We start from the raw sequence: 18,531 nt of genomic DNA, 5'->3' as shown, positions 1-18,531 counted from the left end.
GCGGTTGACACGATAAGAAGCCCGCGATAATTTAAAACCTTATATAAATTCAGCATTAGGGTTTTCTCCTGCCCCTGAAGATCATCTCTTTCCTCGGAGGCCAATCTTCGCGTAGCTCAACTCCAGGTCTCTACTTGTCTACTCTCAACGCCCCTTCTCAATTATTAGTTCTATACTTCGTTTTCAATTCTCGAAGCTCCGAATTTTGGAAAATCGTTAACATTTTTGCTTTTGATTACCGCTTGTTATTGCATTGATCGCCTAATCCACTTCCTCAACTTTCTATCCTGTGTTGCTATGAATCCTGTAATCAGATGTTGCCATTCGGGTTTTCAGCATCGTAGAATTTAGGATAGTGGAAAGTTTTCTGCTTATGTTTGAGTTATATTGATTGGCTTGATTCACTTACTGGGTACAGGAGTTTCTGAAGAGCTTTAAAAATGGTGGAGAAGACCAAAGGAAGAAAGGAGGAGGTAGTTAGCAGAGAGTATACTATTAACCTCCACAAACGCCTTCATGGCTGGTACGTTCATTTAACCTGCCTCGTATTTATTTTTTGCTTTTTAATGTCCGTTATGTATGTTCTAGCTTATTTTACGTAGTGTTCTTTATGGAGGAGTAACTTCGTTTTAGTAACCATCATCTGGATTTTTTGTACTTAATTTGAAAGTGCATGCTATGAAATTAATGTTGCTTCATTTGTCATAGATCAATGTAGATCGTTTTATATTGGTTTATTGTTACTTCAAATTTAGTTTTTACCGTCTATCGAACTCTTTACTGGAAAATATCCCAGAGTCTATGTGGTTTGGAATCTGTTTTAATTGAATTTATATTCGTTGTTAGGCAACAACCATACTTAATTCACTGGTGTTTCGTTTAGGTACTGACCGAGTAAAAGCTAGAAACTACTTTTGTGTACCAATGGCCAGAATAACCATAGTTTCCCATTTAAACATGTATTTTTTTTTAAGTTAAGAAGTTCTAACCGTTAAATACAATGCTTTGTGCTAGTACTACCCTGGTGCCCGTGAATTGGTTGGTTTGTTGCCATATATGGGCACTGTTACTGATATGTTATAGAGATATTTTTGTTTATACGTTGACTTTTCTATGTACTAGACTATGATTGACATTCTATAGTGGTAGCCTCCTACGTTCTTCTCTACTCTATCTTCATGATTGTATAATTTCTTTAAGTAATGTGTAACCAAAAGAAGGTGTTGTTTAGTACTCATTAGCCCTTACTGTGTGTGAATGAATAGCACGTTTAAGAAGAAGGCTCCCAAGGCCATTAAGGAGATCAGGAAGTTCGCTGAAAAGGCCATGGGCACAAAGGATGTGAGAGTAGATGTGAAGCTGAACAAGCATATCTGGAGCCGGGGAATCAGGAGTGTGCCCAGAAGAATCAGAGTTCGCATTGCTCGCAAGAGAAACGATGATGAAGATGCCAAGGAAGAGTTGTACTCTCTCGTAACAGTTGCAGAAATCCCAGCAGAAGGACTGAAGGGACTTGGGACTAAAGTCATTGAGGAAGACGATTGATTTGTTATCTGTTTTCGAGAAGAGGTGGTAAGATGAGATTAGGGTGTAGTTTTGATTTGTTGAATGAAAGAAGACTTATCATGTTCAATTGTGATCTTTGGAGATTTTTGTTTTAGTTAAAGTAATTTATATTACTAAGTTCACATGTTTTTGGGTTACATTAACCGATCTTGTTAGCTCATGGGCAAATCGTATCCATGTTATGTAATTTAATCGGAAGACCAAGAGCATTTTTCTTTTTATTGAACTGATGTTTTTTTTTTGGTTTTCTCGAGCATGCGAAGGATATATTATTTTTGAAGTAGGGGATTTTTGTTTTACGTTCTAAAAATGGGAGAATGAACAGTTTTTCTACAATCGGATAAGGAATGGAGATTATAACTTTTGTCAATTCTTGTTTCCCTTGGCCGTTATGTTGCCAAAATGAAATTGTTGTTTTACTGATTTTAAATCTTAAAAAATGGGCAATTTTCACTATTTTATGTTGGCTCATTTATGTTGACAATCATGATTGATCTGTAGTTATTGTTTAGATAAATTTACTTAGCTTTATCTCCAGCTTCTTGAGAAAGACGAAGACAACAATATTTACAAATAATTAAGAAGCAAAATAGGGTGTGTAGAGTTGAAGTTTCTTTACCAAAAAATTGATTATATCTCAGAATTCAGTTTTTATTTTTGCGTCAAAACTAGTCATCTAGCTTTTTTTTAATATATATTTGTCTTGCACCTCTTTAGTTCGGTAATTGTGTGCTAATAAGTGTGAGATCGTATCTTTAGAATGGTTTATAGCACAAAAAAAGTGAGTTAAGTGATGCAATTGATACTCGTTAGTGGTAGACTAAGTTGATTCCCAAATGCTTGAAAAAATGATCCAATTTTGGTATGAGTCAAAATGTTCAGAAAATTCACATCTAGCTAGTACCTAATTTCATTTTTAGGAATTTTGAAGTTTTATTCCACAAAAATTGATCAGTGATCTTTCATAATTTGTTTTTATTTTTGTGTCAAAACTATTTTTTTGATCGTCTTTTTTATTTGCTTTTGTCTTGCACCTCTTACTGATGAGTGATCATTTTCGTATCATCTATAACACATGAAAATGAGCTAAGAGTCGCGATTGGTGAAGCTCCTTAATGGTGGGCAAAGGTTATACTCGAACCATCCAAAAATTCTTATATAACTAGTAAGCAGCCTCATTTTTTAGGAATGTTGATTATTTCTTCAAAAAAATTTGATTAGTGATATCCCAACCTGCATCAAAATTAATCTTTCAATGGTTTTTATTATTATTATTATTTGTTTTGTCTTACACCTCTTTATTTCAAGAGACGTAAAATAGTTGCGAAATCTAGTAGAGATGAGACATATGGTACAAATTAAAGAGCGCAAGTTACTGCTAAAAGATTTGTCGTTCGAATCTCATACAAAATTTAAATAAAAATAAAAGTAGAAACAAAAACAAAATTATATTTGTGTTAAAAAGAAATTTGGGCCAACCTCACATTGGACAAACTATAGAAGTGAAAATAAAATGGGCCGCTGAATTCTTCCCACGTCACCCATTACTATATATTTGTTGGTCCTAAACCCTAACCCTAATCTTTGCCAATTTGCGTTCTTAGTTTCTAGTGGACGAAGCGAACAAGCCCGTCGACCGCCATCCAGAAAGGAAGAAGTCGCTTATCAGATTCGCCATGGGTGACTCTCCCACTCTCTCAACTTCATTTCAGATTTTATTCATCTGTTTCATTTTCCTGATTTATCTGTTTCTTCATCTCTGTAATCTACATTCAGGTAAGGTTCATGGATCTTTGGCTCGTGCCGGTAAGGTGAGAGGCCAGACACCAAAGGTTGCTAAACAAGATAAGAAGAAGAAGCCACGAGGACGTGCTCACAAACGGATGCAATACAACCGCAGATTCGTAACTGCCGGTATGTGTTTAATTCTCGCAATTTTCTCTCCCTCTCTCTGATATTGTAATCATGTTTCTAGTTTTTTACGAATTTTAATTTCCACTTGTAGTTGTTGGTTTCGGCAAGAAGAGAGGACCAAACTCGTCCGAGAAGTAAGACACTCGAGAATTCGGCTAAACAGCCATTTTTTTCATGTTATTTGGAGATATTTTATACTTCCGTTAGTTCCTTATTGATGTGGTTAAGCTGACATTTTATCTGGATGATGATAGTATTTTTTTTCTTTGAGGAGTTTTCTGTTTCATCATTTGATAATCTGCTTAAGATTTAGAAATCTGAGTTTTGTTGTTTCACAATGAGATGAGTTCATCATTTTTTTCCCGGTAGAAATTATTAATGGAATATTGCTTTTGGAATCGTGTCCTTGAAGTGGGTTGTAGGATCGGTTAGAATTAATCTATTTCTCGTTTTTAGTAGGTGAATTTGAAATTATTTGTATTTTAGATAACAGCCCTTTTTTGTTCCGGCAATATCCTTTTTGGTGCTTTGAAATACTTCGTTTTTTAGGAACTCCACCGCCGACTTAGTCTTTAAAGAACTTCCTTTTTTGTGCTTTGAAATACTTGGCACTGTTCCTGTTCAGCATTGATTTAATAAATTCTCCCACCACTTTCTAGTCGTAGAAGAGAGGTGTTGTTTAAGTGTTCCGTTTGAGGGGGTGGGCTATCATAGACTTTGTTTGTCCATTCATTCTGAGGTAGAACGTTAGTTCATCATTCTTAGGATTCTTGGTTATTTTGTTAATTTATTCTGAAGCAGAACTATTCTTGGTCGTAGTTGTGAACCTATTAGTTGTGTCTAGCGGGTGAAGTCCATATTTTCGTAGTATATTTTCTCGTAAGTAAATAGGCTATAGTTTATACGCAGGATGTTTTTTTCTTTTTTATTCCCTGTCCTGCAGTTCATCTTGGCGGCCCTCGTTTAATAACCAAGTTTTTACTTCATATTACGACCTCAATGACTCATTTATTATACTTTCGGGCTAGTTTTGTTCTAATGTTTTGGGTGCCTCTTGGTTAACCAATGATCTCGGATTTATTAGCCAAGACAAGAATCTCTAGTCTAAAGAGGTTTAGAGCAAAAGCAACAAAAGAAACCGTTCAATGGCTAATTTGGACACTATAATGAGAGGCAGCTGTAGCTTATTTTCTTTTGCTCTACAACATCCCAACGAGATCCCACACTTGTCATCAAAGTATTCCTGATTGAAAAAGGTCTTGAGGAAAAAAAAGAAGGAGAAAGAAAAGAAAAGAAGAAAGGATCTGTTGGTAGACTAATTTGGACACCGGGGCTTGTTTTCCAGGTCTGTTTGGAACTTGCCAAATATGGCTATTTTTTTAAGCTAGCATTGGCTGTTTAAATAATGTTTTTGGGTGCTGCTTTAATCAAAACCATTGAAGCATCAATTATGACCCTTAGCGCATTTATCTTACTCCATAAACCTTTTCAAAAAAAGAAAACGATGTTGGAATAATTTGAACGCCAGAATAAATACTGAATATGGGATTTCATCTAATTTTTTAGGAAAAGGAACTTCAGAATCTCTCCCCTTAGATATCAATTTCAGTACTTTTTAGAACTGGCCAAAATTGGATTAGCTTTTGTAGGCTTTAACATTGATCGTTTTTTAAATGTAATTAGTTTTTGTAGTCTATAACACTGATCATTTTTCATATGTTTTGTATAACAATAGTCTATCATCGATGTGAACAAAGCAGCTCTTGGCTCATTTTTCCTTGTCGTAAACCTTTGATTCCACACCTATCGAAAAAAATAAGAGCCAAGGCTCATAATAAATTTTCAACGTTCTACAAAATAAATGCGGATTTACAAAACTTTTTTATTGACATTTTCAACTATAGTAAGTTAAGTTTTCAAAGGTCCATTTCTATTTATAAAATTTATCAAGGAATTAAAAAATGAGAAAACAAAAGTCAAAGCAAACATTTAGAAAATGAAATTCCATGAATAAGTTGTATGAAAACAAGCATTCATTTAGATTGATTAAAAATATATGCGGAAGCCCTAACTTGTCAGCTACTTTGTTTAGATACTTAAATTTCAATCCCTTGAAGTGAAGTAAAATTCATGCAATAATTAAGTACATTTTAATAAAAAAAATTGTCCTCGATTTAAGAAATGATGATAAATTGACTTGCGCATAAACCGATTAGAGTTTGTCTTTTTATGTAATGACCAAACTCAAGTATACCTTACTTTACCTACTACACTTGCCGAGGGGGTGAACGTGAATGCAAGTTTTTCGGAAAAAAAAAAATAGACAAGGCGTTCCCAAACTCTGCAAAATAGAAAATAAATAAATAAAAAGATGTAAATCACAATTCCAATCATTTAGCAGACTTTATATACACCGTCTTGCGTCAGGGAATATTAATAATTCGTATAAAAACACTCGTCAGAAGATTTCTTTGGATGATGATGATGATGCACACAATCAGTCAGCCACGACATATATGAATGAATGTATGTATGATCCATCCCATTTACCTGCAATTTCCAATCAAAACTCAGTTACAATGTTACAACAACAAACTTGCTTGGATATACTCCCTTTTCTTTTTCGTGTTGAACTCAAATAAAATAGAAAAAACCTGATTAGAGTGCCATCTCAGCTTGCAAAGCAGCGAGTTCGTCTTCTTCGGCAGTTCTCTTTTGAGGAGCAGGGCGTGCAGGAACTCGGCCTGCCGGGACTGAAACAGGTGCAGCTGGAGCTGTTGATGCTGGTTGGAGAAGTTGCTCTTCCAACTCCGCACTTTCAAGATCTTCAAGTTCTGCCTCCAATTCATCCTGAGTACCACACCCTTGTTAATATAAAGCCTATAATCACAAGAAAACCTCAAGATACTATTAGAAGATTAACAACCTCATCGAAATCAGCTGCAGCACCAATTGGAGCTGATAACGCTTCCTGGATCTGTTTCATATTCTCAGTCTGCTCGTTGATCTCATCCATTGTCTTGTCCACATCATCAATATTCCTGAACAAGAAAGCTCCAAATAATCAGCCTACTTTCCACATAAGATGTGCATGTCTAACACTTCACGATAAGACTTGAAACAAAATCTCACAAACATTTTTCAAAATCTGCTGGCATTCGAAGGCTGTTTTCTCAGACTGTTGGCTTAATATCAATAACTAGATGAATAAAGTTACTAAATAAGTGCAGATATGTTGTAAAGTTTTTTTTTTTTTTTTTAATAATCCGGCCATGTAAAAAAAATAAACAATAAACCTAGGAATATTCAATGACCAAAATTCTGAAAAGTTATAAACCACAAAGGCAAAATGAGCGCAAGTAAAGCAGGCATACGTTGCTTTCTGCATGGCCTTCATTGCAGATGCTCCTGTTCTTAGAGCATCTACAGTCTCCGTTGTAGCTTTTGCCCCTTCTAACATAATCATCTGCAAGAGTAAGAAATGTTTTGAATAAAGTTAACACTTCCATGAATTGTAGTTAAAGGAAGTTAAAAAAGAGAAATTGATGTCTCATCAATCTGTAAGTAACAACTACAACTTACTTGGTCATGGATGCGCAATTGGAAATTTCCAAGCTGCTCTATTTGCTGTTCATATAGCCTCTTTCTCTTCAAACATTGTATAGCCGCTGGAAACAAATTACAATGACTATGAATGGACTCTTAAAAACAGAAGCAAAATAAAACATAGTAATGTACTGAATTACGTAAGATTTGATCTATGAAGGATATTTTAAATAATTCAGTATCAGTAATCTATTAGGTTCAATCTAATTAATTGATTACATAAATTTGATTCTTATATACAACCGGTAAGATTTACGATAGTTGATTAATTTCCAAATGTTAACTTTTGTGTAGGAAAAATATTTAAATCCTAAACAAAATTATTCAATATCCAAGGCCTCTGGGATATGGACAGAAGGTAAAATAGGGAGTTGAGGATAAGCAAGAACAAAGGTAACAATGATTTTGATATAAATAAATAAAAAAGAAAAATGTAAAGGAAAGATATAGATTAAAAAAAGGAAACAGAACAATTTCCAAAGCTCCAGTTCTCAACAAAAGAGACAAATAACTAGGAAATTAAACTATTTGAAAACAATTATCCAAAGCTACTAATAATGATAAGAACAAGGCAAATCTAAAAAGGACAGAAATCGAAAACGAAGCATTGAAGTAATCAAGTCTACAAATCTTGGCCATACACAACCCTATTATAAAAGAAATAGAAAGGTTACATTTCAACTGCAAGCCATAAAGACAGTAGCAAAAGCCAGAAGAGCACAAGGTAAGAACGACCAACCATGCAAGCCTGTCTAGTAATTTTACTAATATAACAGTAAAACCTTGACTCTACAGAATCTTGAGATTAACATGGACAATTTTTGAAAAATCAAAATTAATTTCATTGAGGATACAGAGTCGAAGGATTCATTGACCACAAGATTCTCCTAATAATAATGAACAAAAATGTACACGAAAGACAGCATTAAAAAGTTTCTGCAGATTATCACATTGCAAAGGATTGACAGAAGCATAAATTGCAATTCCAAATCATGAGAAAACAGGTACGGTGCTACCAACAAGTTTACACCTAAGAGCGGACAATATACGTATTAATGAAATGTTATTCACACGTCACACATGTAAGAAATGCTAACATAGGAAACAAAAATTCATACTGCTACTGCACTCACAATTTCAGACCATACCTCGTTTATTCTTCACTCTTGTGAATTCTTTAGCTCTTTCAACCTCTGCAGCTGCCTTCTTCACAAGAACATTCTCTTTCTTCTCCAGCATTTCAAGTGTCTAAACAGAGAATTACAGACAATAAAAAAGAGTACCCAGAAACATTGGTATCAATCACGAAAATTTTTGCAAGACTACAAAAGTCTATACAATCACAATTACAATCGTCTCAGACATGATTCCAGTTATCTACTCTTTCAATATAGCAGCATAGAAGAATAACAACCAATTAACTTACATAAGTGTAATTTCACCTGAAACACACCGATTACCATTCGCAGAACAAAAAAATAATAATAATAACAGTTAATCCAATTCAAATACGGAAAAATTTTCAACCAGAAACCGCCACTTGACCAAGTAAAAACCAAATAAACACTAATACACGGTCAAGGGGACGTGAAAACCAATGATACCGACGTCCTAAACACTACCATTTGGAAAAAATGAATGATCGAGAAGTCAAGCGTACATCAAAATTGTTGAAATAGAACTAGAGCTTAAAACCAACGACACACAAGAAAATATCGTTTCCACAAAAAGAATATGAATCTAAAAAAATAAAATCACAAAATGAGGCCGCACCTCGCTTAGCTTCTCCAACGTAGCCAAAGCATTGGCTTCTTGTTTAGGTTTACCAAAAAGCCTGTTAAACATTGTTGATACAAAGCAACAAGAATCCTCTCTCGATCTTCTACAACAACGAACAAAATCAGATTCAAACGCTTGGATTCAACATGAATGAAAAAGAAAAGGAAAAAGTAATCAATGTGTACCAAAAGTCGAGAAACCAGAGAGATTGAAACAGAAAGATGAGAACCCGAAACGAATTCAGAAAACGGAGAATGAATCGAAAGATTCAATGAAAAAATTTGAAGTAGAATTGTAGAAAGGGTTCGTCAGACGCTCCAGAAAACGGAGGTCGAAGATTTGGAGTTCCCTTTCTCTTCGAGTCGCTGTTTCGTCTCCACGCGGCAATCTACTTATTGGTTTCTGTTCATCAAATCAAAACTCCCATTTTCCTCTCCGCCAATTCTATTTAAATGAGTATTTGGGCCGGGCTCAATAGATATTTTAATATAGGCCGATTGTCATATCTATGAGTCGGCCCAAACTCTCAGTTGGGCTCCTGACATGTATATGGGCCGAACTAGTTAGCATACCTACAAGCCCACTATGAACCAACTCTCAAATATGTTCCTAGCAAAATATAATCAATTCAATAGTGATTTTTAGAATTCTAGGTGGAATAGACCTTGTATTTCTCTCTACTCCTTTGCGTATAATGACAGATCGAGATGCTCGACTCGGAGGCATTATTTTGCATACCACCATAGTATTCAATAACCAAAAGCATGCGAATAGTGATTTGGAATCCAAACGTGTCATAAGTCGTGTTGATTAGCGATATAAGACGAGATGGAAAAAGAAAAAGAAAAAGAAGAAGAAGAAGAAATATTTTAAGAATGTATATATGATAAAAGGTCATGATGAAAGTAGAGAATTGAAAGAAAAAAAAATGATGATAAAAGTTGGAAGAAAAAAATAGGGGAAGAAAAGTAGGAAAAAGAAGCTGATTTAGGAAAAAAGAGAGCATCAACTTTGGCAAAAGGGGAGAAAGGAAAATGGCATGATAACGACGAGAAGAAAATCAAAATCAAAATGTCTTCCACTCCAATTAATTAATTAAAAGAAAAGAAAATTTGTTGGAATGTTTTCTTAGAGTATATATAATATCATCAAAGCAGAGGCGACAATTTGATATCTCAAAAAACTTTGTAATAAAATTTACTAAGTGTAAAGTTGAAATTCACTAATTGTAGAGTGAATTTGGTATAGGTGTTTTCATATATATGTATATGTATATATATATTAAGAAGAACAAATGTGGATTATAATTATTATAATATTGAAGCTAAATTAGTAGAATAATAAAAAATTTGTGGGGGGTAGAAAATCCCGGAATAATCGGCATTTGAATATATGAATAGATGAAAATAGACAAGCACTAGACTTACCCGATGTGACCGTAACTTCAAAATTATGTCACCAATTTTCCACAACACCAAACTCACCTCTTCCCTTTCCACAACACTTAATTTCTTTGACTCTTAAATTAACCACACCTTTTCTTCTAACTTTGTGTTATCATTTTTTTTGTCTCTTTCATAAACACACACTCCCCTCTCCTCATATTTCCACATTATTCAACTCCTACCCTACAAACCCAATATCATCATTTAATCTATACTCCTCAAAGTTTAGATAATTTATAAAACTTCTCTTCTTTGAAGGTCCAATCTCTTTTTTCTTCTTTATTATACTAAAATTTGTATTCTTTTTCTTTTGGGTATTGTCGAACATGCAACGTATATAGTCTCGTGTACGTGCTTATCATATAGATGAGGAATAAAAGAGAGATGTTCATTATTATGACAATCAAATCATTTTCTCAATAACAAAACTTCTGAAGAAAAAAAAAACTTTATTCCTCCACTAATGCAAGAATAAGTGAGAAAACAACACATATACTGCATCAACACACGTTACAAATTGAAATATAGTATATGCATGTTTTTACTTATTAAGTTACGTAGGTTAAAAAATGACATTGTCATAGAGTCGAATCGATAAAAAAAATAACAACAAAAATACCTTAAAATATGAATCTTGATTAATCATTCAAACAGTGGGTTACCGTGCATTAAATTAATTTATTATATTAAATTGGAATTTGATTAATGGAAACATGATTGAACTTAATTAAATTCCATCACCATCCATGTAAAGTATAATAAGAAGAAGAAGAAGAAGAAGAAGAGGGCGGCTAGAAAAGAAAAGGCAGAATATATTATGAATGATGATTATTAAGAGCTTGTTTTGGGGGCATGGCTTTTGGACCATAATTTGGTCTTATTTGGCTTTATTATATACTCTCTTTTGAATCAAAACTTAGTATTTCAATTTGGTGTTGACACGTTTTGAATAATTTGAATATCAAGTGATGGCTTTTCAAAAGTTGGTTCTTTTTATGGTAACTTTTGCCAAAATGCCAAATCAATCAATCAATCAAACCATTATTCACCACCACCTCTAATAACAATAATAATATGTAGGATAATACTTGTGAATAATGTGTGTGAAAATATGAGTGTAAAAACTCCATAATTATTTACCATTAATCACAAAGGTAACTTATAGGCCATTCACTCTCCCTTTCTATGCTCTTTGTTTCTACCTTGTAATATACTATATAGCTTTCTTTTATCTCAATCATTTATACATCTATGAAAAAAAATTACGCATGACGATAACGAGTCTAATTCAAATAGTTATTAAGTCTTTAACACAAAAAATCCCAAAATTTACGAGTATAAATTGATATTTTCTCAAACTATTTATTAATGCAAAAACTAAAGATACAAGGGATCGACTTTAAGAGTTTAGGTCGTGTCAGTTATCATTCGAGCTAAGATCACTTTAACTTTAAAGTTAATTTATATGAAGTTATGGTTACTTAAGATGTAATGATCAAGTTTTTGTCTCGAACACTCCATTAAAAGTTCATGTAACGTGATATCGTATTATGGAATGGGAAGAAGTGAACAAAATAGATGGGAGTCATAGTAAGAGTGAAAGTAGGTATCACTTATTTTGGTTGGTCTCTTTTTTGAAAGCAATAAGAATGAATGAGAACCGTATGATTCTAATCTTCGTTTTCAATGATAATTCAAAGTCTTTGTCAGTAAGCCTTTCCCAATTCTCAACCGCACAAATTTCTGTGTCCCTATGGCCCAACAATTCTTTTTCAAACTAAATCTTTAAATTAACTAATTTCATTCCATAAACTAAAATATTATAAAAATTTCGATAAAACTTTATTATATTTTTTAAATATTTTAATAAATTTTTATTTTTGTTTTCATATTTTGAAATTTATTTAATTTTAATCTATTTATATTTTAAATTATCCAATTTTAGTTTCATACGCTAAATAAATTTTAAATTTAATTCTAATACTAATTTATCGTTTATTTTTAGAATTTTTTTTTATAGATTCTAGCATGAGTATTTGGAATTATACTAAAGGATATGCTACTAGGAAGATTTAGTTGTATTTCAAACAAACTTACCTTTATAAGATAAATATATAAATTGTTCAAGTCCATATAACGTGGTATGCGTGATTTTGAACCAAATGACATAATTTAACACTTGAATAGAAACTGCATTGTAAGATCCAAATGGGCTTGGAGGGGTTGAAATTTTCTTGTGGCCTTGACTAAGACTCTCATTTTGTACAATAGATGCATGTTTAATGTATACCCAATACCCGACACAGTGACTCGACATTCGCTCCTAATACTAAGTTTCAAATACTCTTTGTATTAGCCATTAGAATGACCGTAAGAAGTACCACACCAACAAGTTTTTCCTTTTTATTACAAATCATTTTCTCCCTCGTCTAAACAAATTAAATGTTGTTGTGGTGTGAAGATCGATCTTAACATCAAACATTAGTTAAATTTCATAACGTAACGTAAATGCAAGAAAAATGGATGGGGTTAGAATTGAATTATTTTGGGCATAATGAGAATTTGAGGGCAGAAGAAGATATGAAGGAAGATTTTGTAATAAACAAAGCATTCCCCACATCAATTAAACAAAAGACTTTGTGTAAAAATTAGCAAAAATGAAATTAATATGAAAAAAAGAAAAAAGAAAAAAGGGGGATTTGAATGCAAACTGTCCCAAACACAGCCTAACTCCAACTCCATTATTTACTTTTTGTCAGTTGAAATCAAGACAATCCTAATTGGTCTTTGACTACTCACCTCATCCATTCAAACTTTATCTTCAATACTTCTTCTTTTTTTTCTTTTTTTTTTTTTTCTTTCCTTTCTCTTTTTTTGGGACAATTTTTTCTTTATTTATTTATTAAAAGAAACTCTGTACTAATTAAAGTTTTTTCACACTTATTTATAAAATTAATGCTTTCATTTCAGAAAATGTGGGATTTGACCAAAAACAAAAGGAAAACAACAGAAAAAAGTTTGTGTTTTTCTTTTAGCAAAAGAACGATATATCACTATTGGTTATAAAGATTTTGTTGGCACATATTTGCTCTAACCTTCTAGTTTGTTCTAAATTACCTACAGACACAACTTGTCGAGTTGGGTATTCTTTTAAACTTTTAAATTAGTATACCTAAAGTGTTTGGTTCAACAAAGTACTCAACATCTTGTTAAGTGTATTGTTGCCTGAATTTTTTTCGATTTTGGGTATAGGTCATGAGATTGGTACGATTTTGGTGCAACTCATTTAAATGAAATGAGTGCAAACTCAACTAGGTCGATCCAAGACTTAAGGTCGGGACTTATCCTTGAAGTTATGTTCGATTGGGACATAAGCCTTTTCCTAAACTACCTTTGACGACTATTAACTCAAAAGAAATACCATTGATCGAACAAACTCAGAAAATCTAATAAAAATCAAACAAATTTTAGGTTAAAAGAGGAAAATGTTTATGGATAAGTTTGAATAGAGAAGGCAAGTAAGTCAACATTAATATTTACATTCCCATTTAAAGAGATTTTAGTTTCTTATGTTGCTTTTAAACGATAGGATTGAGATATGATTATGGTAAGGTGAAGTATTAATTATAAAAATCAATTTAATACCATATTAATTATTTCTTTTCGCATAAGTAAGAAAAGGAATAGGGGTAGGATTGAGATAATATTTGGTATTGAATTTGCCAAAATGAGTCAAACTCTTATCCAAATATTCGATTCTTTACCTATCGGAATATGATTATCATGTTAATTGTTTTTCTACATTAAAAAAAATCACTAAATATACTAACAAACAAAATCAATTTAATTATTTTTTCCAAACCTAATATTCATAATACATTAAAATATTCCAAAATATTCGAGAAATGTTACTAAGTTAAGTGTTTTATAAGTTAAGTCTAAACCATTTATGTTATAATGAGTTGAATGTGTATACTAAGATGAGATTATATATCATATATATTAAAAAAAAAATATCCTAACAAACCCTTTGACTAGAGGATTGCCTTATTACTACATGCCAATATTCATTCACATGAGTATAACAACTCCAATTTGACTCCGTATCTTATTTTGACTTTTTTATTCTTTTAAAAAAAGCAATTATCTTACGGCCATGACGATATGATCGCCCCTAATGCAATATTTACATAAATAGTGAGTGATGGCATAAGAAAGTTACAAACCATACTTTTGTGAGAAGTGAATCATCAATCATACATCGTATAGAAAAAGTCGTTCATACAAAAGTTCCTCTATCTCTTGTATATATGTCTACTTGATTTCATATCCTCTTTAGACGAATGCTTGGTCTAGTTCAAGCAATATAAAAGAAGAACGTCTTCTTTTAGAGAAGGAAAATCTACCATGGCTGTTTGTGATGGATACTTAGGTAGAATGTTTTCTTTCAATTTCTCTTTCTTCAACAAATCTTCACAACAATCTTGTTTTTTTTTTTTTTTTTTTTCTCTCTCTCTCTCACAAATAACTTATTGTTCTTCTCCTTCTCCATCTTTCCTATTCCTAAACCCTTCTCTTTCTCTCCTTTTCTCTTATCCAATCATAGTTTGAGTACCATAACTCTAAATTCTTCAATTTTTTTAGTATATAAACATGATTGGAAGGGGAAAAAAACAACATGAAAGCTTATAATCATTTTGTTAGAACAAACTTGTACCCAAGGAAATATGGTCAAAATATGATATCAGTGCACCATCACCCCATACAGTCCCAAATAGTACAACAAAATTAAAGATAATCGAAAATGATAAGTTTGACGCTTCAATAATAATGAACTTCGAACATCGTTTCTCCATTTTATAACTTGATAGAAAAAAAAAATTAATATCTTAAACAATATAAAAGAAACTCTATAAATATTGAAGAGAAAAATACAGAACAATATTAACAATTTAGGTGGCATTTAATTACTTGGAATAATAAAAAATGTGAACAAAATTTTGAGGACCCAAGATATTTTCATTAATGTGGTTACCAAAGCTTTGAAGAAATGAGAATGAAATGTGGGACTCACACTAAACCCTAAAAATTTCATTACAAAATTCCCCATCCAAATAGACATATGATGGATCCTATTGTGTTTGAATCCTGGGTGGAGTATTTAGCCATTAAGTCATTTAACATGAAGGGTGAGTTAGTAACTTATATTTCGTTATTTAAATATTACCTATGAAATTTTTTATTATTAAAAGTAAAATTGTCGATATTGTTGGGAACAAAACATTCAATTCAATTCCAATCCCATCCCTATTCCCTTTTGGATTGCGATCTTAATAAAATCTTTTTGTACTTGAGAGCAAAAGAGGATTTGAGTAAATGTGTCACACCCCAATTAATGCCTTAATTATGGCTACTAACCCAAATTATCACCAACATTCATTCTAGTTTATCAACTTAATTAATGTGAATTAGTTGGTTCTAAAAAGAAAGACTCATTGATCATATTACCAAAGAGAAACAAAACAAAAATTGCAATTACAGTAAGAACATCATTAGCATTTCAATACATTCATAAATAATATTATATATTGTTAATCTCTGTTTTTTTTTTTTCCTTAATACAATCATAGAGAGTTATACAACTCCACAAAATACAGTAATAACGATTGAAGTATGTGAATTTGCTAAGACCCTATACAAAAAAGAAAAAAGATACCCATCTCCTTTTTTTTTTTTTCTTTTCTTTTACTTTTCCTTTTTTTCTTTTTTTGAACTACCTCCTTCTTCTTTTGATATATGTTCATCTTGAAAATTCCCCAAAAAAACAGAACAGATTTGATTCTCCAATCTCTCCATCCATTTCCATACCCACCCCCTAATTTTTAATATTTACATAGAATCTTTAAAAAAAAAAAAAAAAAAAAAACTTGGCATGTTCTTCCAAATTGAAAGGATTCAAATTCTTCTCTATCAGATTCTGATACTGTTATAATTATAATCATGAAAACAAGCAGATGAAAGCTTGGTTTTAATGGAGCCAAAATGGAATCAGAGACGAACCTTTTTCGTTTTTCTTTTTTTCTTTTTCTTTCTTTTTTTTTTGTTCCTGTCACCGCCAATGGTTTGATTTACTTGAGGAGCTCTGAGATCCAACCGACATCCAGACCACCGGCACCGCCGCTGTTTTTGTCCTGATCGCCGCAGCCGACGGAGTTCTCCTTCCTTAATTTCTCGAACATTTTTGCACGAAGATCTCTTCCGGACTCCACTCGCTCCATCGCCGGTTCCTCTCCGATACCCAGTTCCCAGAAATCGAGATATCGGATACCTGGAGGAGTCGAAGTTTCTGGAAGGCTAGGTAGACCGGATCGAGTGGTGGAATCCTTTGGAGATCCGAATACAGGAGATCCGACTTGAACGTTCCATGAGGAAGAAGAAGAGGGAGATTGTACCTTACAGAGTTCCTTATTGAGTTGTAAATTTCGCAGAGATGCAATCATTTCGTTGATCGAACTTGGTGCGTGAGGTCGATTTAGTGATTTAATGATCGGTGATTGAGGTGGAGATTCAATTCGAGGAGACACTGGTGGCGATGTTCCTGGAGATGATAAATAGGGCATTTGTTTTGCACAGGCCTCAATTGCTTGTCGGAGAGGTGATCCGTCGTACGAAGGGATGGAGGTCGTACTCCGAGGACTTTGTTGAGGCAAAACCCTAAGTTGTTCCGGTGTATGAGCGAAGAAACAAACTCTTCTCCGGCAACTCGTTCCATCCTTGCACGGCTGAGTCCTATAACGAGCAGGATGAAGCCAGCACTCGAAAACTCCATGAGCAAACTCACACGCATCTCCTTTAACACAGCTTCCTTTCCGAAAATCCGCACACGCCGTACCTGAATAGTAATACCTCCTCGGATCTCGCCGGCGAGCCTTCTCGCCAGGATGAGCAAACGGACACTCAGTCCAATCATGCGATCTTCCTCTCGTACACTTCTTAATTTTGAACTCATACATTCTAAACTGATCAGAGGAGTACGCATCCACCGGAGAATCCATCTCCTTACCCGAAACATCAATATCCGAGTCCATCTCCGCCTCATTAGACGGAAGATACCGCTTCAACATCGCTAATGCTTCCTGTAGATAATAAGGAGAATACCCACCACCGCTGGAACATCCGTCACACTTGACGGAACCGCTGCTACCACCACTTCCCGGCGATGAATGACTGTACACATCCATCCCCGTATCCTCCAAAAACGTCCACGGTGGAATCTGAACCGTTGGATTCGTGGGTTTGGGCTGCTCGCCGACGATCATTTTCGCCTTTGGTTTTCGCTTTGTTTTGTTTTTTTCTTCTTCTTTAGCTTCTGTTCCTTCTTGGGGGAGAAGAAGGAGATTGTTGGCTAATCCACCGGCATGGTCCCTTCATTTATAAAAAAAAATAAAAAATAAAAAATAAAAAATAAAAAATAAAAAAACAAGAGGAAGAATTGAATGAACTAAGAAACTAACCGTAGTTAGTTTCTTACCCAACCATGGTTACATTTAAACTTACCTTTACCTATATACTCCAATATAAGTTAGAAGGATATATATATCTCTTTTATGTTGTTTTTCTTTTTTCTTTTTTACCTTTTCACCACGGTTAAACCGTCCACATGGGAAAACGCCTTAACGACACCGTTTTCTCTTTAAAGTTAAGACAACGGCTTACAATATCTCCACGTGTCAAACCTTATGATCTTTTGGTGGGCCAGCGGTTTGACGTGGCTTAACATATTAACGTATTATGTGTCTATTTTACCCGTTTTGATGGGTAATTGTTTTTGTTGGTGATTCTTTTCAAATTTATAACCATAATCACACCTTAAAAATAGGTTTAAGTATTCCAATTTCATTTTTCTCTTCTTTTTCCTAATTTTATGATTAATAATTTCAACTTCTTTAAGTTGGATAATTAACCCCATCTTTTGTTAGTTTTTTGCTTTATACTTTGCATTAACAATATTAAACAATTCATAAGGAGTTTAACTATCTATTGCATTAATACAGCCATGGCATCATAAATGGTTAATTACTTTATCCCATTTGAAAATTTTGTTACTCTAACACATGCACACAACGACAATCATAAGAATCGAAGATCCAACCTTTAGTTTTAAGGAGAGAATATAAAAGAATCACTAATTAAATTTAGTTTAGTTCGAAAAATACGAATT

General features: G+C 33.3%; 4 protein-coding genes across 6 annotated transcripts; 2 read left to right on the top strand and 2 right to left on the bottom strand.

The window, feature by feature from the left end:
• Positions 1 to 12: 12 nt before the first annotated feature.
• On the top strand, positions 13 to 1,787 carry LOC103498384 (60S ribosomal protein L31). The gene is made up of 3 exons (XM_008460968.3): positions 13 to 126; positions 419 to 523; positions 1,266 to 1,787. The coding sequence occupies exons 2-3, from the start codon at positions 441 to 443 to the stop codon at positions 1,543 to 1,545; spliced, it is 363 nt and encodes a 120-aa protein (XP_008459190.1). The 5' UTR covers positions 13 to 126; positions 419 to 440; the 3' UTR covers positions 1,546 to 1,787.
• A 1,243-nt stretch (positions 1,788 to 3,030) lies between these two features.
• Positions 3,031 to 3,818, top strand: LOC103498374 (40S ribosomal protein S30). The gene is made up of 3 exons (XM_008460958.3): positions 3,031 to 3,246; positions 3,343 to 3,480; positions 3,572 to 3,818. Exons 1-3 carry the CDS (start codon positions 3,243 to 3,245, stop codon positions 3,616 to 3,618), a joined length of 189 nt encoding a protein of 62 aa, XP_008459180.1. The 5' UTR covers positions 3,031 to 3,242; the 3' UTR covers positions 3,619 to 3,818.
• A 1,810-nt stretch (positions 3,819 to 5,628) lies between these two features.
• Positions 5,629 to 9,286, bottom strand: LOC103498351 (vacuolar protein sorting-associated protein 32 homolog 2). 3 transcript variants are annotated; one of them, XM_008460944.3, is made up of 8 exons: positions 9,051 to 9,286; positions 8,860 to 8,968; positions 8,235 to 8,334; positions 7,063 to 7,148; positions 6,855 to 6,946; positions 6,407 to 6,521; positions 6,135 to 6,330; positions 5,629 to 5,821 (listed from the first exon to the last, which is right to left on the bottom strand). In XM_008460944.3, the coding sequence occupies exons 2-7, from the start codon at positions 8,929 to 8,931 to the stop codon at positions 6,139 to 6,141; spliced, it is 657 nt and encodes a 218-aa protein (XP_008459166.1). In that variant the 5' UTR covers positions 8,932 to 8,968; positions 9,051 to 9,286; the 3' UTR covers positions 5,629 to 5,821; positions 6,135 to 6,138. The 3 variants fall into 3 exon arrangements, with proteins under 3 accessions (XP_008459166.1, XP_008459153.1, XP_008459161.1); XM_008460931.3 differs by lacking the exon at positions 5,629 to 5,821 and adding an exon at positions 5,823 to 6,030; XM_008460939.3 differs by lacking the exon at positions 5,629 to 5,821 and adding an exon at positions 5,823 to 6,030 and having other exon boundaries at positions 8,860 to 8,965; positions 9,051 to 9,285.
• Positions 9,287 to 15,845: 6,559 nt separating this feature from the next.
• Positions 15,846 to 17,901, bottom strand: LOC103498342 (zinc finger CCCH domain-containing protein 20-like). Its single transcript, XM_008460920.3, has one exon. The coding sequence runs from the start codon at positions 17,627 to 17,629 to the stop codon at positions 16,439 to 16,441; it is 1,191 nt and encodes a 396-aa protein (XP_008459142.2). The 5' UTR covers positions 17,630 to 17,901; the 3' UTR covers positions 15,846 to 16,438.
• Between the last annotated feature and the right edge of the window lie 630 nt (positions 17,902 to 18,531).

The sequence above is a fragment of the Cucumis melo genome, chromosome 5, assembly GCF_025177605.1.
Source record: "Cucumis melo cultivar AY chromosome 5, USDA_Cmelo_AY_1.0, whole genome shotgun sequence".
Classification (NCBI taxonomy): domain Eukaryota; kingdom Viridiplantae; phylum Streptophyta; class Magnoliopsida; order Cucurbitales; family Cucurbitaceae; genus Cucumis; species Cucumis melo.
This window is presented reverse-complemented; position numbering and strand designations above follow the sequence as displayed.

Excerpts from the sequence above, each read along its gene's own strand:
- LOC103498351 (XM_008460944.3), bottom strand. The coding sequence starts at position 8,931 with ATGTTTAACAGGCTTTTTGGTAAACCTAAACAAGAAGCCAATGCTTTG. Across the intron at positions 6,947-7,062 it reads AATTGCGCATCCATGACCAA|ATGATTATGTTAGAAGGGGC; the intron begins GTAAGTTGTAGT and ends TTACTCTTGCAG. Across the intron at positions 6,522-6,854 it reads AAGGCCATGCAGAAAGCAAC|GAATATTGATGATGTGGACA; the intron begins GTATGCCTGCTT and ends TTTCTTGTTCAG.
- LOC103498384 (XM_008460968.3), top strand. The coding sequence starts at position 441 with ATGGTGGAGAAGACCAAAGGAAGAAAGGAGGAGGTAGTTAGCAGAGAG. Across the intron at positions 524-1,265 it reads CACAAACGCCTTCATGGCTG|CACGTTTAAGAAGAAGGCTC; the intron begins GTACGTTCATTT and ends GTGAATGAATAG.
- LOC103498342 (XM_008460920.3), bottom strand. The coding sequence starts at position 17,629 with ATGATCGTCGGCGAGCAGCCCAAACCCACGAATCCAACGGTTCAGATT.
- LOC103498374 (XM_008460958.3), top strand. Across the intron at positions 3,481-3,571 it reads CCGCAGATTCGTAACTGCCG|TTGTTGGTTTCGGCAAGAAG; the intron begins GTATGTGTTTAA and ends TTCCACTTGTAG.